Below are 19,474 nucleotides of genomic sequence, written 5' to 3'. Positions count from 1 at the left end.
TGATGGGTCATCCCTGCACCCTGCCCACTGCCCTGGGTCAGAAGCAGTGTCGCAAGACACAGCACATCCACAGCAAGGCCGCTTCATTTAATCGGCGACCCCCCCTTGCATATAAGGAGAGGACGGGGAGAAATCCCTTCAGGCTGCGTCAAAATTTACTCACACATACTACCCCCCCCCACCCCCCGCCCATTCCTCCTCATGCAATCACATCATCATCCATATACAACCATTCTCCACTCACCTCTGTCTTCCGTCCTCTCCTTTCCTTCCTCAACAGACATTCCCTTCTTCCCCAAAGCCCCCTTCACCCCATCCATCCACCTCATCCTAGGACGTCCCCTCATGTTCACTCCCTCCACATCTGCCTTCCATACCTCTTTTACTAGTCTTTCTTCACTCATTCTTTCCATGTGTCCAAACCATCCTAATATTCTTTCATCAACCCTATCTCCCAAATCCTTTTTCACCCCTGTCCTCCTTCTCACCTCCTCATTTCTCACTCTATCCAGCCTAGTAACCCCCACCATACTTCTCAGACACCTCATCTCAAACACATTCAAACTCCTTCTCTCTTCTTCTCTTATGTTCCACGTTTCTGCCCCATACAGTGCTGTTGGCACAATCACTCCTTCATAGTCTCCTCTTAGCATCCATTCCCAAATGTCTATTCCTCATTACACTCTTTAATCCACCAAGGCATTTACTCGCTTCTCTCAATCTACATTCTACCTCCACCTTCACTCCACCTTTTCCTGCTACACTTGCACCCAAGTATCTAAAACTATCCACTTCCTCCAGTCGCTCTCCCTTAATGTTCACTTCCAGTCTACTGCCACTTTCACCCCTTGTACATCTCATCACCTTACTTTTACCCACATTTATCTTTAGCTTTCTTCTATCACATACTCTCCCAAACTCTGCCACCAACTTCCTCAATCCCTCCTCTGACCCTGCCACAAGCGCAGTGTCGTCCGCAAACAACAGCTGGCTCACCTCCCACTTTTCTCCATTTTCTTTAACCATCTCCGATCCCTGACCCACTACCCTAGCATTCACCTCTCGCACCACCCCATCCATGTATAAGTTGAACAGCCAGGGCGACATAACGCATCCTTAACGAAGTCCCACCTTTACTTCAAACCACTCACTCTCTCCATTTCTAATCCTGACACAAGCTCTACTACTCTCATAAAAACTCTTGACAGCTCCCAAAAGCTTTCCTCCTATCCCATAAATCTGCATAACCTCCCACAGTGCCTTTCTGTCTACCCTATCATAAGCCTTTTCCAGATCCATAAAAGCCAAAAAAACATCCTTCCCCTTTCCTATAGCTTTCTCACATATCTGTCTTACCACAAAGATCTGATCTACACAACCTCTACCTGTCCTAAATCCACACTGTTCCTCACCAATTACTCCTTCTGTTCCTCTCCTAATCCTCTCAATTAAGATCCTCCCATAAGCCTTCCCTACTACACTTAACAAGCTAATCCCTCTGAAACTACTACATTCACACTTGTCCCCTTTTCCCTTGTAAAGAGGAACTATACAGGCACTTCTCCAGTCCTCCGGTACTCTACCCTCTCTCCAGCAAACATTAAATAACCTCACCAACCAGTCCACCATCACTGAACCTCCCTTTTTCAGACATTCTGCATGACATCCATCCAGACCAGGTGCCTTACCTGCTTTCATCATCTTTACAACTGCCTTCACCTCATCCTTCCTTATTTCTCCTCCATTCTCCTCACTCATCACTCTCATTTTCTTCGCATTTCCCACTGCAGCTATCTTTCCTTCCCTATCCTCCTTCACATTTAGCAACTCCCTAAAATATTCTGCCCATCTTCCCCTTACTGCCATCTCTTCCATTATCATCTCTCCATCTGTACCTTTTACCTTTTCTTCCCTACTTGATTCGCCTCCTCTTCCTCTCTTAATTTCTTTCCAAAACATCTTTTTATTACTTTCAAAATTTTCTGTCATACTCCTACCCCATTTCACATCTGCTCTCCTCTTTGCCTCATTTACCTTTTGCTTTACTTCTCTTTTCTTTTCTTTGTACGTCTCATATGACTCCCCGTCCTCTTTTGTAACCAATCTGTGAATGCTCGCTTCTTCTCTTCTACAACCTTCTTTGTTTCCTCATCCCACCATTCACTACCCTTTCTTCTATTTCCCCCTGTCCTTCTTGTTCCACACACCATCCTTGCACACTTTAAGACTCCCTCCTTGAACCATCCCCATTCCTCCTCCACCCCCATCTCTGCTCCATCCTTTACTCCCTCCCACTCCTCCTTCAGCTTCTTTTCGTACTCCTTCTCCTTTTCCTTTTCATTTAAGGAGTTCACTCTAAGAACCTCCCTACCTTTTGTCCCTTTCCTCTTTCTCCATCTATCCTCCACTCTCAGCTTGCCTTCTACCAAAAAATGATCTGATATTCCCCCACCCTCTCCCCTTAGCACATATACATCCTTAACTCTTCCTATCATAATCCTATTTACCACTACATAATCCATTAGCACTCTATCTACCACCCTTCCCTCCACCACCCTCTCCCATGTGTACTTATGCTTGACTTTCTTCCGAAACACTGTATTTGCTATCATCAACTCTCTTTCTAGACACATTTCCACCATCAACTCTCCACTACGATTCTTTCCTGGAACTCCACACTTCCCAACCACTCCATCGATTGGACCATTTCCCACCCTAGCATTAAGGTCTCCCAGTACTATTACATTGACATTTCTTCCTAAACCCTCTATGCACTCATTTAAATCTATCCAAAAGGCCTCCTTTTTCCACGCTCTTCTCACTGCCAGGCCCATATGCACTTACAAAGACCCACATCTCCTTTCCCAGTTTCACCTTCATCCACATTATCCTTGAGGAAACCTCCTTCCACTCCACTACCTGTTTACCTATCTCCTCACTTACTAGAATAGCCACCCCTTCCCTCTCTTCACTCCTGATAACCTCCCACTTACACTCACCCTTCCCTTTCAACTTAGTTTCACTCAAAGCCAACACATCCATCTTTCTTCTCACAAACATACTACCTATCTCTTCCCTTTTACTCTCATCTGTACCACATCCACGCACATTAAAAGACCCAAACCTTAGGGTGCTGGCCCGAGGCCCTCCAGCACCCCTTATGCCTTCACTTTTCTTTTTAGGTTATATGCCCCGTGGGGCTACAGGGAGAAGGATGCCTAGTCCCTCTCCCCGTCCCTTTCTTCTCGCCTTTTATGATCCAAGTGGGATACTTGGTGGCAGTATTCTTTTCCCCCACCACAGGGAATTCCCCCATCACAGAAAGAGAATACTCAGAGAAATGGTACAGGGCAGCAACAAGGGGTTGGGGGACAGCATAACGGAGGGACAGTCGTAGTATAAAAGTGTCATCATTTCTCTATGAACAGAATTTCTTCTATCATAGACAAAATGATGTGTGGCTCTGGTCCGTAGGGGTGCCCCATATAGACCCTAAAGTATCGACTGCATGCTACTTTGCCACAATAACAAGCAGCCAATACCCCAAAAAACAAAGGCATAAAATCCACTCTCACCCATTCCATCCCTAACATACTCCCCTCCCCTCCACCCACTTATCTTGGCACTTTCTAGATGATGGGTCATCCATGGATCTCATCCACTGCCCTGGGTCAGAAGCAGTGTTGCAAGACACAGCACATCCACATCAAGGCTGCTTCATTAAATAGGCGACCCTCCCCCCCCTCTCTATCCCCTCATGCAGAAAAAGAGATGGGGAGAAATCCCTTTGGGCTGCGTCAATTTATTTCTCACGCATACTCCCTCACCCCCCATCCCCCCACCCACTCCAATTCATGCATCACAGCATCATCCATACACAACCATTCTCCATTCACCCCTATCTTCTGTCCTTCCTCAACAGACATTGCCCTCTTTCCTAATGTTCTTTTTATCCCATCCATTCATCTCATCCTAGGTTGACCCCTCATGTTCACTCCTTCCACACCTCTTTTACTAGTCTTTCTTCATTCATTCTTTCCATGTGTCCCAACCATCCCAATACTCTTTCATCAACCCTATCTCCCACTCCCTTTCCATGTTTCTCCCTAATCCCTCTATGCACTAATCTAAATCTATTCAAAAAGCCTCCCTTTCTTCTATACTCTTCTCACTACCAGGCCCACATGCACTTACAAAAACCCACATCTCCTTTCCCAGCCCCATATATATCTTCATCCACATTAACCTTTAAGAAACCTCCTTCCACTCCACTAGTTTCCCTATCCCTTCACTTACTAGTATAGCCACCCCTTCTCTCCCTCGTCCTCTCTTCACTCATGAAAACCTCCCACTTACACTCCCAAACTCACACTCGCCCCTCCCTCTCAACTTAGTTTCACTCAAAGCCAACACATCCATCTTTCTTCTCACAAACATACTGCCTATCTCTTCCCTTTTACTCTTATCTGTACTACATCCATGCACATTAAAAGACCCATACCATAGCTAGATACTTAAGGGGGGACTAAACACCTTACATACATATACCAAGGCTTTTTTCCCCCTTACAAGGGAGGTAGCCGAAAAGGAAAAGGCATAAAATCATTCCCACTCATTCCATCCCTGAATACACTCCACACTCCTCCACCCTCCCTCTTATCTTAGCACCTCCTGGATGATGGGTCATCCCTGCACCTTGTCCACTGCCCTGGGTCAGAAGCAGTGTTGCGAGACACAGCACATCCACAGCAAGGCTACTTCATTAAATCGGCGACCCCCGCTCCCTGTCCCCCCATACATAAAAGGAGAAAACGGGGAGAAATCCCTTCGGGCTGCGTCAAATTTTGCTCACACATACTACCACACCCCCCATCCCCCCACCCATTCCACCTCATGCATCACATCATCCATATACAACCATTCTCCATTCACCCCTGTCTTCTGTCCTCTCCCGTCCTTCCTCAACAGACATTCCCCTCTTCCCCAAAGCCCCCTTCACCCCATCCATCCACCTCATCCTAGGATGTCCCCTCATGTTCACTCACTCCACATCTGCCTTCCATACCTCTTTTACTAGTCTTTCTTCACTCATCCTAATACTCTTTCATCAACCCTATCTTCCAACTCCCTTTCCACCCCTGTTCTATTCCTCACCTCATTCCTCACTCTATCTAGCCTAGTAACCCCCATCATACTTCTCAGACACCTCATCTCAAACACATTCAAACTCCTCTCTTCTTCTCTTATGTTCCATGTTTCTGCCCCATACAGTGCTGTTGGCACAACCACTCCTTCATACAGTCTCCTCTAAGTATCCATTCCCAAATGTCTATTACTCATTACACTTTTTAATCCACCAAGGCATTTACTCGCTTCTCTCAATCTACATTCTACCTCCACTTCCACTCCACCTTTTCCTGCCACATTTGCACCCAAGTACCTAAAACTATCCACTTCCTTCAGTCGTTCTCCCTTAATGCTAACTTACAGTCTGCTGCCACTTTCACCCCTTGAACATCTCATCACCTTATTTTTACCCACATTTATCTTCAGCTTTCTTCTATTACATACTCTCCCAAACTCTGTCACCAACTTCCTCAATCCCTCCTCCGATCCTGCCACAAGCGCAGTGTCATCCGCAAACAACAGCTGGCTCACCTCCCACTTTTCTCCATTTTCTTTAACCATCTCCAATCCCTGACCCACCACCCTTGCATTTACCTCTCGCACTACCCCATCCATGTACAAGTTGAACAGCCAGGGTGACATAACACATCCCTGACAAAGTCCCACCTTTACCTCGAACCATTCACTCTCTCCATTTCTAATCCTGACACAAGCTCTACTACTCTTGTAAAAACTCTTGACTGCTCCTAAAAGCTTTCCTCCTATCCCGTATATCTGCAAAACCTCCCACAGTGCCTTCCTGTCTACCCTGTCATAAGCTTTTTCCAGATTCATAGAGGCCTAAAAAAAATCCTTACCTTTCTCACATATCTATCTTACCACAAAAATCTAATCCATGCAACCCTCTACCTGTCCTAAATCCACACTGTTCCTCACCTATTATTTCCTCTGTTCCTTTCCTAATCCTCTCAATCAAGACTCCCATAAGCCTTCCCAACTACACTAAACAAACTGATCCCTCTGAAACTAATACTCACACTTGTCCCCTTTTCCCTTGTAAAGTGGAACTATACAGACACTCCTCCAGTACTCTACCCTCTCTTAAACAAATATTAAATAAGCTTACTGGCCAGTCCACCATCACTGTATTTTTTTTACATTTTGCATGAGACCATATCATCATCAGAAAGAAGTTTAAATGTGTTTGAGATGAAGTGTCTGAGAACTATGGTAGGGGTTGGACCGAGTGAAATTTAGGATGCGAGAAGGAGAGTGGGGATTTAGGAGAAGCTGGCAGATGGGGGTGAAAGATTTTTGGGATGGTTTGGACACATGAAAAGAATGAAGTATTGCAAAACAGGTGTGGAATGCAAATTAGATGGAGAGAACTTGAGGGGTTGACTGAGGATGAGATCAACGGATAGGGTGAAAGGGGCTTTGAGCAAGAAGGGATTTTGACACAGCCTAAAGGGATTTCTCAGTCTTCTCTAATTTCTGCATGAGGGGATGTAGAGGGGGTTGTTGTAGGTGAAGCGGCTTTGCTATGGATGCTGTGCCTTGTTGCTTTGCTTCTGACCCAGGCAGCGAACAGGAGACAGGGATGACCTTTCATCCACGAGGAGCTAAGATGTGAGAAAAATAAGGGTGGTGGATGGGAGTGGAATGGGTGCATGCCTCTGACCTGGCTACCTACTTTATAAGGGTAGATAGAAGAGCTTGTGTTGATATGGTTTAACGTCACACACTCGCCCCCTATCGGAAGGCTAGGATGGTGCCCCTCACAGAGGGCTTTGTAGCGTGGAATTTAATGAACCATGCCCTTGGTTCAACTTCACTGGTGGCAGGATTCGAACCGCCCTCACCTTGACCTTCGCTGCAAGTAACAACGCCAGCGAGCTTGTGTTAGGATTGGAAATAAAGAGTGAGTGGTCTCGGGTAATGGTAAGGCTGTGTCATGTTACCAAGGCTGTTCCAAGCATACAATGATGGATTGGTATGGGAGGTAAATGTGAGGGTGATGGACAGGGATCGGAAATAGCTATAATGGAGGAAGTGGGAGGTGGGCCAGTTGTTGTGGATGATACTGCAGGTCTGAGGAGGGATTAAGGTAGTGACAGTTTGGGAATGTATGCAATATAAGAAAGTTGAAGGAAATGTGTGCAAGGTGATCAAATGTACGAGGGGAAGGAGTGGTTGTGAATTGAAAGCAAGTCTTAGAGGAGAGCGGCTGGAGGAACTGGGTAGTTTAAAGTATTCATGGTATCAAATGGAAGAGTGGGAGTGGAGGTAAATTACTAAGTAAGAGAACCAAGTAAACAACTTGGGGGATCAAAAAGTGTCGTAAGAAATAGGTATCTGGGAATGGATGCAAAGTGATTATCTGAAAGGGTGATTGTGCCTATGACACTGTATGGGGTAGAAATTTGGAATTTAAGATAGAAAGAAGATTATATGTGTGTGAGATGAAGTATTTGGTAAGTACGGAAGGGGTTACAAGGTTAGATATGGTGGGAAATGAGGTGAGGAGGAGTGTGGGGGTATAAAGGGAGCTAGCAGACTGGGATGATGAAAAATTATTCAGATGGTTCTGGTACATGGAAAGAACAAGTGAAGATAAGCAAAAAGTGAGGAAAATAGAGATGAATGGAGTGAACTTGAGGGGGCGACCGAGGATGAGATGGTGGAAAGAGTGAATAGGGTTCTGAGCTAGAAGTTAGTGTCTGCTGAGCAGGGATGGAAAAGGTAGGGGATAGGCATGCGTGGAGAATGGTTGTGTGTAGATATTTTGATTCTGATGCAACCTGAAGGGAGGGAAACAACGGGTGGCGGATGGATGTGAAATGGGAGTGGATGCATGCCTTGACTGGCTGCTTCCCTTATAAGGGCAGAGGATACCCTTGCTATACAGTACTACCTCTCATTAATGGACTAAAAGGGGGGGTAACGGTGTCCGTTGATGTGAATAATCCGTTGATTTGGAGTGGTTTTTGGGTGGCATAGTGATTGCACAGCACTAAACAACAGCACCAAAAACACTGCAAACACAGCTAATTAACATCCATTAATGAGAGGTAGTACTGTATGTAAGTATATATATACATATCATATATAAAATGCCTTACCTTCACTCTCACTGTGGTCTTCATTACCAGAGTCCCTGTCTGACTCTTCCCATCTACCTCTTGGCTTCTCCTGGGGTCTGGCAATAAAAAAAATCAGTGGTATGAGCCACCTAAAGCATTATCATCTATATGCCATTTCCTGCAAAGCAAAGTATGGAGACATAGGAAACATATGTACATTTCACAGAAGTGAATGGTAAGTTCATTTTGACAAAGCTTATCATAATTTTATCTTTTTTTTTTTTTGTAATGCATTAGCCTAAACACATTTTCATGACCTATACTGGCATGACCATTATGAAGCTTTCAGATGCTATTACACCAACTTCTGAAGTCCTTAAGAACCACACGAGAGATGTTCATGAAACATCACAGCGTCATCCATATACTAACACATCATCTTCCTTCTCACATACTACCCATCTCACCTTTTACTCTCATCTGTACCACAAACACACACATTTAATGACCCAAACCTTGGGAATCTGGTTGGAGATCTCCCAGATCCTCTTATGCCTAACTTCTTGAAGGATATCTTTATAAAGAGCAGGATACATAGTCCCATCACCCTGTCAATTTTTGCTGCATGTTAATGTGCAATTAATACTGCACAACAACATGCAGTAAATACCTCAGTGCCTACAGTGCATTTACCTTTACCAATGTATCCATACTTCATCAAGCCCTCCCCTCAACACTAAATTAAGAGACATCACTATCTAGACAAACAGCAACATTAGCATGCCTATGATCAAATCATCACCTAGCAATAAAACAGTACTAACACACAACTGGCTTGGCACCAGACACTACAAACCCCAAGAGGTAATTCCTATTCAATGATAAGTTATCTTATACTAACCAACCCTCCCTTCAAACAAATCCCTCAAATCTCTTCACTGAGTGACCTAAGGATTACGTTTGAACTGACTAAAAAAAAAAAAAAAAAAAAAAAAGGGAGTGAAATTTTTAGTTTAGCGCGCTCTCCATAGTTCAAACGATACTTACGCATGACGCTGCGTCTATTGTTTACATGGCACAAACGACAGACTGAACATGCCTTGCCTCCTCCTCCTCCTCCACCATCTCAATTTATGTTGCTTGAATTTAATTTATTTGAAATTAATGTTATTATTTTACAATGTTGTGTATAATTAATGATTTAGGGGTGTTTTATAAGATACGGTAATAGAATTTACGGATGTATAGTACAGTAACAACTTACGTTCATTTTCAACTTACGTTCGGCCATTCGGAACGTAACTAAAACGTAAGTTGAGGAGCGTCTGTATAGAAGCTTATTACTCACTTTGTATCTTCCTTATCTTCTGCCGAGTTCCTGTCATCTTTCCTTCCCTTTAGCCTGTCTCTCAGGTCACGTCCTTTCCAGCTCTCGTGTTCTCTGAAGCTTTTACCACTGCCATCATCCCTGTCACGCCTCCTCTGCCGTTCTCCGTTCTCTCTCATCCTTCCACCAGGAATACCGAAGTCAGCCTCTTCCTCTCGCTGTCTGTGTCTTTCTTGGCGTCGACGTCTCCGTTCATCAAGCTGTTGATCTCGTCCATCAGGTCCACCCATCTCCTCTTCACTCCGTTGTCTCCGCTCTTCTGTCTTCCGCTGGAAAGCCTGAATGTTATTACAACTTTCTTAAGTTTAAATGTCACAAACAAATCTATGAATACATCCAATTACAAATGATGTGGAAAAATAATAAGGTTATTCTACAAAATAAATATACATACATGCATATACCAAAGGCTTTCTCCCCTTATAAAACAAAAACAAAAAACATACACATACCAAGGCTTTTTTCCCCTTACAAGGGAGGTAGCCAAAAAGGAAAAGGCATAAAATCATTCCCACTCATTCCATCCCTGAATACACTCCACACCCCTTCACCCTCCCTCTTATCTTAGCACCCCCTGGATGACGGGTCATCCCTGCACCTTGTCCACTGCCCTGGGTCAGAAGCAGTGTCGCAAGACACAGCACATCCACAGCAAGGCCGCATCATTAAATCGGTGACCCCCCTCTTCTTCCCCCCATGCATAAAAGGAGAAGACGGGGAGAAATCCCTTCGGGCTGCATCAAATTTTTCTCACACATACTAACCCCCCCCCCATTCCACCTCATGCATCACATCATCCATGTACAACCATTCTCCATTCACCCCTGTCTTCTGTCCTCTCCTGTCCTTCCTCAACAGACATTCCCCTCTTCCCCAAAGCCCCCTTCACCCTATCCATCCACCTCATCCTAGGACATCCCCTCATGTTCACTCCCTCCACATCTGCCTTCCATACCTGACATACTCCACTCCCCTCCACCCTCTTATCTTGGCATCTCCCGGATGACAAGTCATCCCTGCATCTTGTCCACTGCCCTGGGTCAGACGCAGTGTCGCAAGACACAGCACATCCACAGCAAGACTACTGCATTAAACCAGCGACTCCCCTAATGCAGAAAAGGAGGAGACAGGGAGAAAGCCCTTCGGGCTGCATAAATTTTTTTCTCACACATACTCCCTCACCCCCAATCCCCCACCCACTCCACCTCATGCATCACAGCATCATCCATACACAACCATTCTCCATTCACAACTATCTTCTGTCCTCTCCCATCCTTCCTCAACAGACACTGCCCTCTTTCCCAATGCCTACCATCCATCCATCTTATCCTAGGTCAACCCTTCATGTTCACTCCTTTCACCTCTGCCTTCCATGCCTCTATTACTAGTCTTTCTACGCTCATTCTTTCCATGTGTCCAAACCATCCCAATACTCTTTCATCAACCCTATCTCCCAACTACCTTTCCATCCCCATTCTTCTCCTTACCTCCTCATTTCTCACTCTATCCAAACTAGTAACCCCTACCATACTTCTCAGGCACCTCATCTAAAACACATTCAAGCTCCTTCTCTCTTCCTTTCTTATGTTCCATGTTTCTGTCCCATACAGTGCTGTTGGCACTGTTGGCACAATCTCTTCTTAGCATCCATTCCCAAATGTCTATTTCTCATTACACTTTTTAATCCACAAAGCTATTTATTTGCTTCTCTCAGTCTACATTCTACCTCCACTCCTCCCTTTCCCACCACATTCACACCCAAGTATCTAAAACTATCCACTTCCTCCTTTCTCTCTCCTTTAATACTCACTTCCAGTCTCCTGCCACTTTCACCCCTTGTACATCTCATCACCTTTTACCCACGTTTATCTTCAACTTCATTTTTTTGCACACCTTCCCAAACTCTGTCACTAACTTCCTCAATCCCTCCTCTGATCCCGCTACAAGTGCAGTGTTGTTAGCAAACAACTACTGGCTTACCTCCCACTCTTCTTTAACCATCTCCAATCCCTGACTTACTACCCATTTACCTCTCACACCACCCCATCCATCAATCATTGTAGTGACAACACATAGTACTTGGTGCTCTGGTGATAATACGTATATTTACAAAACGATACACAATGCTTCAATTATATATTACCTAAAATGTATCTATGGGAAGGGGAATGCTTGTGGATGCCTGAAATGATTATTTTTAATGTAAAAAGTGAGAAATAGAAGAAAAAAAGAGGAAAATGTTGACAGGTTGGAAGATTCCTAAGATGTGCCATCCACCGTGTTTGAATGTAAACAGTTATGCAGAAGCGCTTGTTAGTGTGAAACCGAAGAACATAAATCCTGGCTTTAGATCACCAAGAGAAACAAAGATTTTTGATAGTAGTGAGGATAGTAATTTTTCTGAATTTACAGGACATGAAAGAAGACTCTGGTAGAATTTTAGATATATCGCGGTGAGAAATTGGAACGATACACGGAGAAGAGAAACAAACAATTTATGGAAAACAAGTAACAACTTGAACAATGAAATGCATGTCCTAAAGAAAGTGTACAATGTAATGAAGGAAGAAATGAAGGTACTAAAACAGGAACTGACAGAACTGAAAGGTGCGAGAAAAAACTCCCACCCTTTCCTGCAACTTCTTTTATATTACCCTTAATAATGATGAAACCTTAAAGAACTACATAAGCTTTTTCATCTGATCACTGTTACCGGCAAATGGGGTGATAAGGTCTACGAGAGGGAATCCCACATCCCTCTTCCCTCACTAGCATCCCTTTCACTTCTTCCTGCCTAAATCATGTGATGATTGCACCTCATCATTTTCCCAGCACTACTTTAGGTTCAATCTACCCACACTCCTCTCATGGATCTAGCTGTAGTTTTAGTCTACACGGTCCTCTTGAGCTCTCCCTGCCACTTGAGTAGTTTTGGTTGTTTGGTATCCTGACCACATACTCTTATGGCTTTGTTCACTTTGTCCACCCAGTATTTCCTTGGTACACCCCTTGCACCACCGATTTGGGTATCCTTTGAAGGTATCTACTTCTATCCATTCTCATAAGATGACAATACCACCTCACACGGGCATGTTTTTCTCAACCCCATCTGAACCCCCAGTCCCTTTACAAATTCTTTATTCTTTATTTTGTCATATTTTGTAACTGCACACAGTCCTCAAATGATTTATTTCAATGGAACTTCTCTCTCTTATATTCACCTCTCATACATAACAGTTGTTACATCAACCTATGGGGGGGGGGGGTTGAGTGCCAGAGTGAGAGAGAAAAGCAAGAGAAAGGGGAAAAATAGAGAAATGGAGGGTAAAATAATACATGATTATACTAAACAGACAAAAAAACAAATATATATACACCACAGATTAGGTGCAATTATAACTGACCTTGAATTGCTCAAAAGGAATAGTTTTACGCTGCGCCTGTCGCCAATGTGGTGGAGTTACACTTCGACTGCGACTCCTTGAGGGTGTTCGGTAGCGCTGAGAGTAAACAACTGTTGTTAGAAGTTGGGCTCTGTGCTCAAAATATCTAAACTGCACTAATCAATATGGTAATATATAATTAATCAATCCACTGCCATGGTTCCTGTTTGCTGAAGTCCTGGGCCTCTTAACCTCTTTAATAAAAGTCAAATTCTCATGCAGAGCATTGGGTACCTTGTGTACAATGATGCACGAGTATTCTCGCATTTCAAAATATAAAGTCACTGCTATATTACTAGTTCTCTTTCACTCTGAGTAATAATAAACACAGAAAACACAATCAAGCCAGTTCAAAGAATAAGGGGGTTACTCAGCTACAACTACAAAATAAATAATCAAAATGCTGATGCCAGCATCCTTGTATACTTGCACCTCATGACGCCTGTGTAGGCATCATCATCTGGAAGAGGTAAAGGGTGAGTATAGGGCAGTGCTCTGTACTGTTTGTTGAAGCTAGGGTTACAGGTGTCTTTTGCAAAGCAAAATCCGTGTTGGCACAGTTTTAGAGCAAGGTGATGAACTGAACATGGGTGTGCCAGTACAATTCTTGTTTGTTTTGGGGTTGATTTCTGGGCGAGTTTGGTGAAGTATAGATTTCATGGTCTATTAACCTCTTCAATATGCATCCAATTCTTATGTGCAACATTGAAGGCCTGATGTACAATGATTTAATGATGCATCACAATACTCGCATTATAAAATATAAATTCACTGCTGTATTACTTGTTCTCTTTCACTCTGAGTCATAATAAACACAGAAAACATGATCAATCCAGTTCACAGAATGCAGGGGGTCACTCACCTACAACTACAAAATAAATATAATCAAGACATTGATGCAGGCATCCTTGTGTACCCACCTGCACCTCATGACACCTATGTAGGCGTCATCGTCTAGAAGAGGTTAAGGAACATTTTTGTGCTCTGAGGGTGTATCAACTTGTTTTTGTAAGGAAGTACTGTGAGGCACTGGGGGTAGGGTTATTCTAAGATTGTCTAAGTATAATATTGTATTTGGTGAGCTTTGTTTGTGTCATGTGATGTAAGGGGTAGGTTGCTTTGAGCTTTTGTGCACCATGCTGTGTATCATTCTCATGTGCTGCTCTACGGAATATATACGTTTTATTGATGTTTACAGGTGGTATTTGTTTACTTCTGTTGAATACAATGCAGTGAATGTACAGTGTAGTTCTAAGTTGTTAATACAATGTTTAACATTTCTTTCTGTTGTCCAAACCCTGTGGTCACAACCATTCCAAGTATGTTCAGTTTCTTGTCTTCAGAGTAAGGTCTTCTGTGAGAAGGGGGAAGGTCATGTATATCAAACACTATCTATTTCATATACCAAGGGATTCTTCATCCTTATAAGGGAGGTAGCAAGTCAAAAGCATGCACCCACTCCTACCATTCCACCCTTATTTCCCTCTCATCTTAGCTCTTTGTGGATGAAGGGTCATCCCTGTCTCACTGCTAACTGCCCATATCAGAAGTAATGCAGCATGACAGGGTACATCCACAGCAAGGCTGCTTCACTTAATTGGTGACCCCCCCTTCCTTTTTCCCTTTGTATGGAAAATTGAGAAGACTGGGTGAAACTCCTTCAGGCAGCAACAAAGTATTCATATACAGCCATCCTCACTCATCTCTATCTCAAGCCTTCTTCCTTCCTTGTTCAACAAACATTCCCCACTTCCTTAAAGCCCCTTTCACTCCATCCATTCATCTCACTCTTAGTCATACCTTCAAGTTCATTCCATCCACACCTCTTTTACCAATCTTCCTTCACTCATTCTTTCCATGTTTCCAAACCATCTCAATACTCTTTCATCAGCCCTATCTGCTGTACACTTTTCTACCCCTGCTTTCCTCCTAACCTCCTCATTTCTCACTCTATCCAACCTTGTAATCCCTACTCTACTTGTTAAATATGTCATCTCAAACACATTTAAATTTCTTTCTGCCTCTCTTAAATCTCTGCTCTATATAGTGTTTTTGGCACAATCCTCCCTTCATATAGTCTCCCCTTTGTATCAATTCCTAGATGGCTATTTCTCATGACACTTTTTAATCCACCAATGCATTTACTTGCTTCTCTCAATCTATAATTTACCTTCACTCCTACTCCATTTCCTGGTACATGTGATCCTAAATACTTAAAACTATCCACTTTCCCCAGCCTCTCTCTTTTAAGACTTACTTCCAGTTTGCTATTATCCTCTCCTCTTGAACATGTTATCACCTCTCTTTTACCAACATTTACATTCAACTTTCTCCTATCTCATATTTTCCCGAACTCTGTCACTAATTGCCTTAATCTTCCTTCTATCCCTGCCACACATGCAGTGTCATCTGCAAACAACAACTGGCTCACTTCCTATTTTTCTCTACTATCTTTAACCATTTCCAGTCCCCTGCCCATCACCCTTGCATTTACCTCCTGCACCACCACATCCATGTACACACTGAACAGCCATGGTGACTGTCGGCCATTGTTTTTAAACCTTTAGTCATAAAATTTACATTCGTCTCCACCGACCCCTCTATCTACCCAAATGTCTACCTCTATCTACTGGCCTCTTAGTGACAAGACAGCCATAATGTATCTCTACCTTTACCTCAAAACATTCACCCTCTCCATTTCTAATTCTAACACAGACTCTACTATAGTAAAAGCTCTTGACTGTCCTTAACAGGTTTCCCCCAATCCCATATATCTGCAAAACCTCCCAAACTGTCTTCCTGTGTACAAATCCATAAAGAGCCTAAAACATCCTACCTTTTCCCAAATCTGTCTTGCCTAAAAAATCCAATACACACATCCTCTACTTTTCCTAAACCTACACTAATCATCACCAATTACTCCCTGTTCTCCTAATCCTCCCAATCAAAATCTTCCCATATGCCTTCTCAACTACACTTAGCAATTTGATCATTTGAAAAATACTACAATAACATGTCCCCTTTTCTGTTGTAAAGCATAACTATACAGGCTCTCCAGTCCTCTGGTACTCTCCCCTTTCTTAGACGCACATTAACCCCTTCCATACAGTGACGCCTATGTAGTATGAGGAGCAAGTGGGTACGCGAGGATGCCGACATCGGCGTCTTGATTATATTGTAGTTGTACCTTGTATGTATGTGTTACTATTATTTCCCTCATAGGGGTGTTCCACTTCTCTCCTTTAATCCTGTTGTTGTACATTTTCTCTAGTGAAAACAGACGAAGTGTTTGCTCATGACTTCAACCATTTCTGTATCTTCTGTGTATTCAATATTCCCTTGGCATAGTTTCACAATTTTCTGTTTATTTTTTAGTTTACCATTCACATATCTATAGAATAGTTTTGGATGATCCTTACATTTTTCTATTATGTCTTTTTCATTGTTTCTATTTTCTTCCCTGTGTATTTTTACACATTCATTCTATTAACATATATTTGCCACTTTGAGGTTATTAGGTTTCTGGTGACCTTCATGAATTTCATGGATCCTGGATATGAGATGTCTTGCTCAGGTAGTCTTTTTTTATCCAAGAGTACAAATATTAATAATTTACCTACTCTATGGCTCACATATTATTGTTATCTTTTAGTTCCTCAGTGACAGTCTGAAGCTCAGGCATTAGAAGGGATCTATGGGTGAGGCCCTCTGATATGTTAGCACCCCTGATTAATTCAGCCTGGAGATCTGGGGAAGTAGTAACTTTTTTTTCTCATGTTCTAATTGCTGGATATAATCTATTAGCATCTCCAATTCAACATACTTGGTCAGGCAGTTTGGGCAACCAGTTTTGGTACCTCAACTGGTCCTCTTGTGCATATGCACACACACACACAAGGAAATACCGAGGGAGAGAGAGAGAGAAAGGACAGAGAGAGTGGGAGAAGATGGAGGGAGAGAGAGAGAGAAGGCGGGACAAAATGAGAAAGAGAGGGCAGAGAGAATGAGAGAGAGGGTAGACAGAGGGAGGGAGGGAAAGGGGAAGATAGAGAGAACACACATGCACACACACACACACTGAGAACACATACACACACACAGAGAGAGAGAGAGAGAGAGAGAGAAGGGGGAGAGAGAGAGAAGAGAGAAAATGAACAGTGGATTGTAAGCAGACTGCACATCATGTACCTTAGTGGCTGAGAACACCCCCATCCAACTCGGTTGCCACATCATACATTGTAAACTTAGCTCAATACTTTTCACATTTTAAACAAAAACATAATTTTTCATATTCTTTACGAGAAACATTACGATGATCAACAATTACTCACATAATTTAATTAACAAGCAGAATCTGGGAAGGCTCATGTTTGTATAGAGGTAGATAGATAGGATGTGAAAAGAAAGTGTCATGCAAGAAGAGTAAAAAAGATACAAGTGGAGAGTACTTGTAAAGGGATAAGGAAATTATGCAGTTCTAAAAGATGATCTTGTGTGCCCTGTAGATTTATCAAAGTGATTTTTTTTTTCTTTCTTCTCCCTCTAAATAATGAAGTGGTTGGGGTTGTCCAGCTCCCACTGCTGGGCTCTGCTGTGGAAAAGCTAATTTTTCTGCACGGCCTCTGACATGCAATGTGGTGAAAAAGGATAACTCTTCATCCATAAGATGGGAGGGCCACTGATTGAGTTTTTGGATAGGTGTGGGATAGGTGCTGGGTGGGTGTATACTTTGACTCTACCACCTCCTAATAAGAAGGAAAAGATCTTATGGTGTATGTATGTATGTATGGAAGGGTTACGAAGTTGGATAGAGTGTAAAATAAAGAGATGCAGAGGAGGGGGTGGAAAAGGAGCTGGCAGATAGGGATGATAAGGCTATTGGGATGGTTTGGGCATATGGAAAGAATGAGTGAAGAAAGATTAGCAAAAGAGGTGTGGAAGGTAGGGTACGCATACCAATGGAGACGCACTTGTCCTGTGCAGACGCATTTGACACACACACACACACACACAAAAAAAAAAAGACTTCTCCCTGCCGATGGTGAATAGAGAGGAGCATAATTATGGGCTGAAAAAATAACTTAACTCTCCCCTCATAATGTGACATAGTCTTACCTTCCTAATCCAAATAGGTCCGTGGCTGCAGGAGATGAAATGATTCTTTCAAAAACAGTACTTTTTATTTTTATTTCATCTCCTGCAGTCACGTACCTATTTGGATTAGGAGGGTAAGACTATGTCACATTATGAGGGGAGAGTTAAGTGATAGTTAAGTGATTTTTTGAGCCTATAATTATGCTCCTATCTATTCACCATTGGCAGCAGGTAGAAGTTTTTTTGTGTCAAATGCGTCTGCATAGGGCAAGTGTGTCTCCATTGGTATGCGTACCCTAGAGGTGAATGAAGTAACTTGAGGCGACGACTGAGGATGAGATGGATGTGGTGAAAGGTGCTTTGAACAAGAGGGGAAGTCTGTTGAGCAAGGAAAGAAGGCAGGGGATAAGGGTGAGTGGAGAATGGCTGTGTATGCTGGCCAAAAGGATTTTTTCCGTCTTCTCTCAAGCAAGGAAGGGAAGGGGCTGGGGATATGGGGAATAGGGAGTGAATATGTGTGGATATTTTGATGCACAAGGTGCCATAGGAGGGAGGGAGGAGGGTGGAGGGGAGTGGAATATATGGGAAATGAAATGGGTGGGAGTGATTTCTGTACCTTTTTCTTTTTGGCTACCCCCCGTGTAAGGGGGAAAAAGCCTTTGGTATATGTATGTATGTATTTTGATGCAGCCCAAAGGGATGTCTCCTCTTTCTAATTTCAGTACGAGGAGATGGAATGGGGGATTGCTGATTAAATGAAGGCCTCTTACTGTGGACTGCTCTGTCTTTCTGCATTGCCTTTGACCCAGGCTGGGCAGGAGACAGGTATGACCACTCATCCATGAGGGTCTAAGATGAAAAGGGAAACAAGGGTGGTGAATGGGAGTGGGTGATTGCCTTTGACTTGGCTCCACCTCCCTTATAAGAAAAGAAAAGAAAAGAAAAACTCTTGGTATAAAGATTAATAAATAGGTGTATGTGCATGCATGGACCTCCCTGAACAAGTATACATTTATTTTTATTTATGGGAAATCCTTCAACTAGGGGAGTATTACCCATTCTTTTGTGAAAACAGGGCCTCACCACTTGTTAGAGGAAGATGTAAGCAAGTTCAGCGATGGCTGAAATATAATAAAGATGGCAAAAGCATGAAGAATTGTCCAAGCATGGTTGTCTGCATTCTACCACAAAGGAGCACATGATTAATACAATTCCTACAAATTGTGTTGCTATTAAAAAGAAAACCAGATTCCAGAATGCTTCTGAAACGAGATAGCAACATGTAAGCCAGTTCTGAATTGCAGAATTAAGCCTAGTATACCCTGAAGATAACAAGCACT

The 19,474-nt window shown here is 43.0% G+C and overlaps 1 protein-coding gene across 3 annotated transcripts in view; it reads right to left on the bottom strand.

Annotated features, from left to right (window-relative positions):
- Window positions 1-19,474, bottom strand: part of Moca-cyp (nuclear cyclophilin protein Moca-cyp) — a 60,788-nt gene that overhangs the window by 3,979 nt on the left and 37,335 nt on the right. For 2 of the 3 annotated variants that reach the window (XM_076210131.1, XM_076210133.1), the window contains 3 exons: window positions 13,002-13,097; window positions 9,559-9,875; window positions 8,250-8,326 (listed from right to left, as the gene is read on the bottom strand). In XM_076210131.1, the coding sequence (XP_076066246.1) occupies window positions 8,250-8,326; window positions 9,559-9,875; window positions 13,002-13,097 (490 nt within the window). The remainder of the gene's footprint in view (window positions 1-8,249; window positions 8,327-9,558; window positions 9,876-13,001; window positions 13,098-19,474) is intronic. The other variant, XM_076210132.1, reaches the window with a different exon arrangement.

The sequence above is a fragment of the Oratosquilla oratoria genome, chromosome 27, assembly GCF_046742065.1.
Source record: "Oratosquilla oratoria isolate Oo_2021 chromosome 27, ASM4674206v1, whole genome shotgun sequence".
In the NCBI taxonomy this organism is placed as follows: Eukaryota; Metazoa; Arthropoda; class Malacostraca; order Stomatopoda; family Squillidae; genus Oratosquilla; species Oratosquilla oratoria.
The sequence above is the reverse complement of the archived record's forward strand: the minus strand, read 5'-3'. Positions and strand labels throughout refer to the sequence as shown.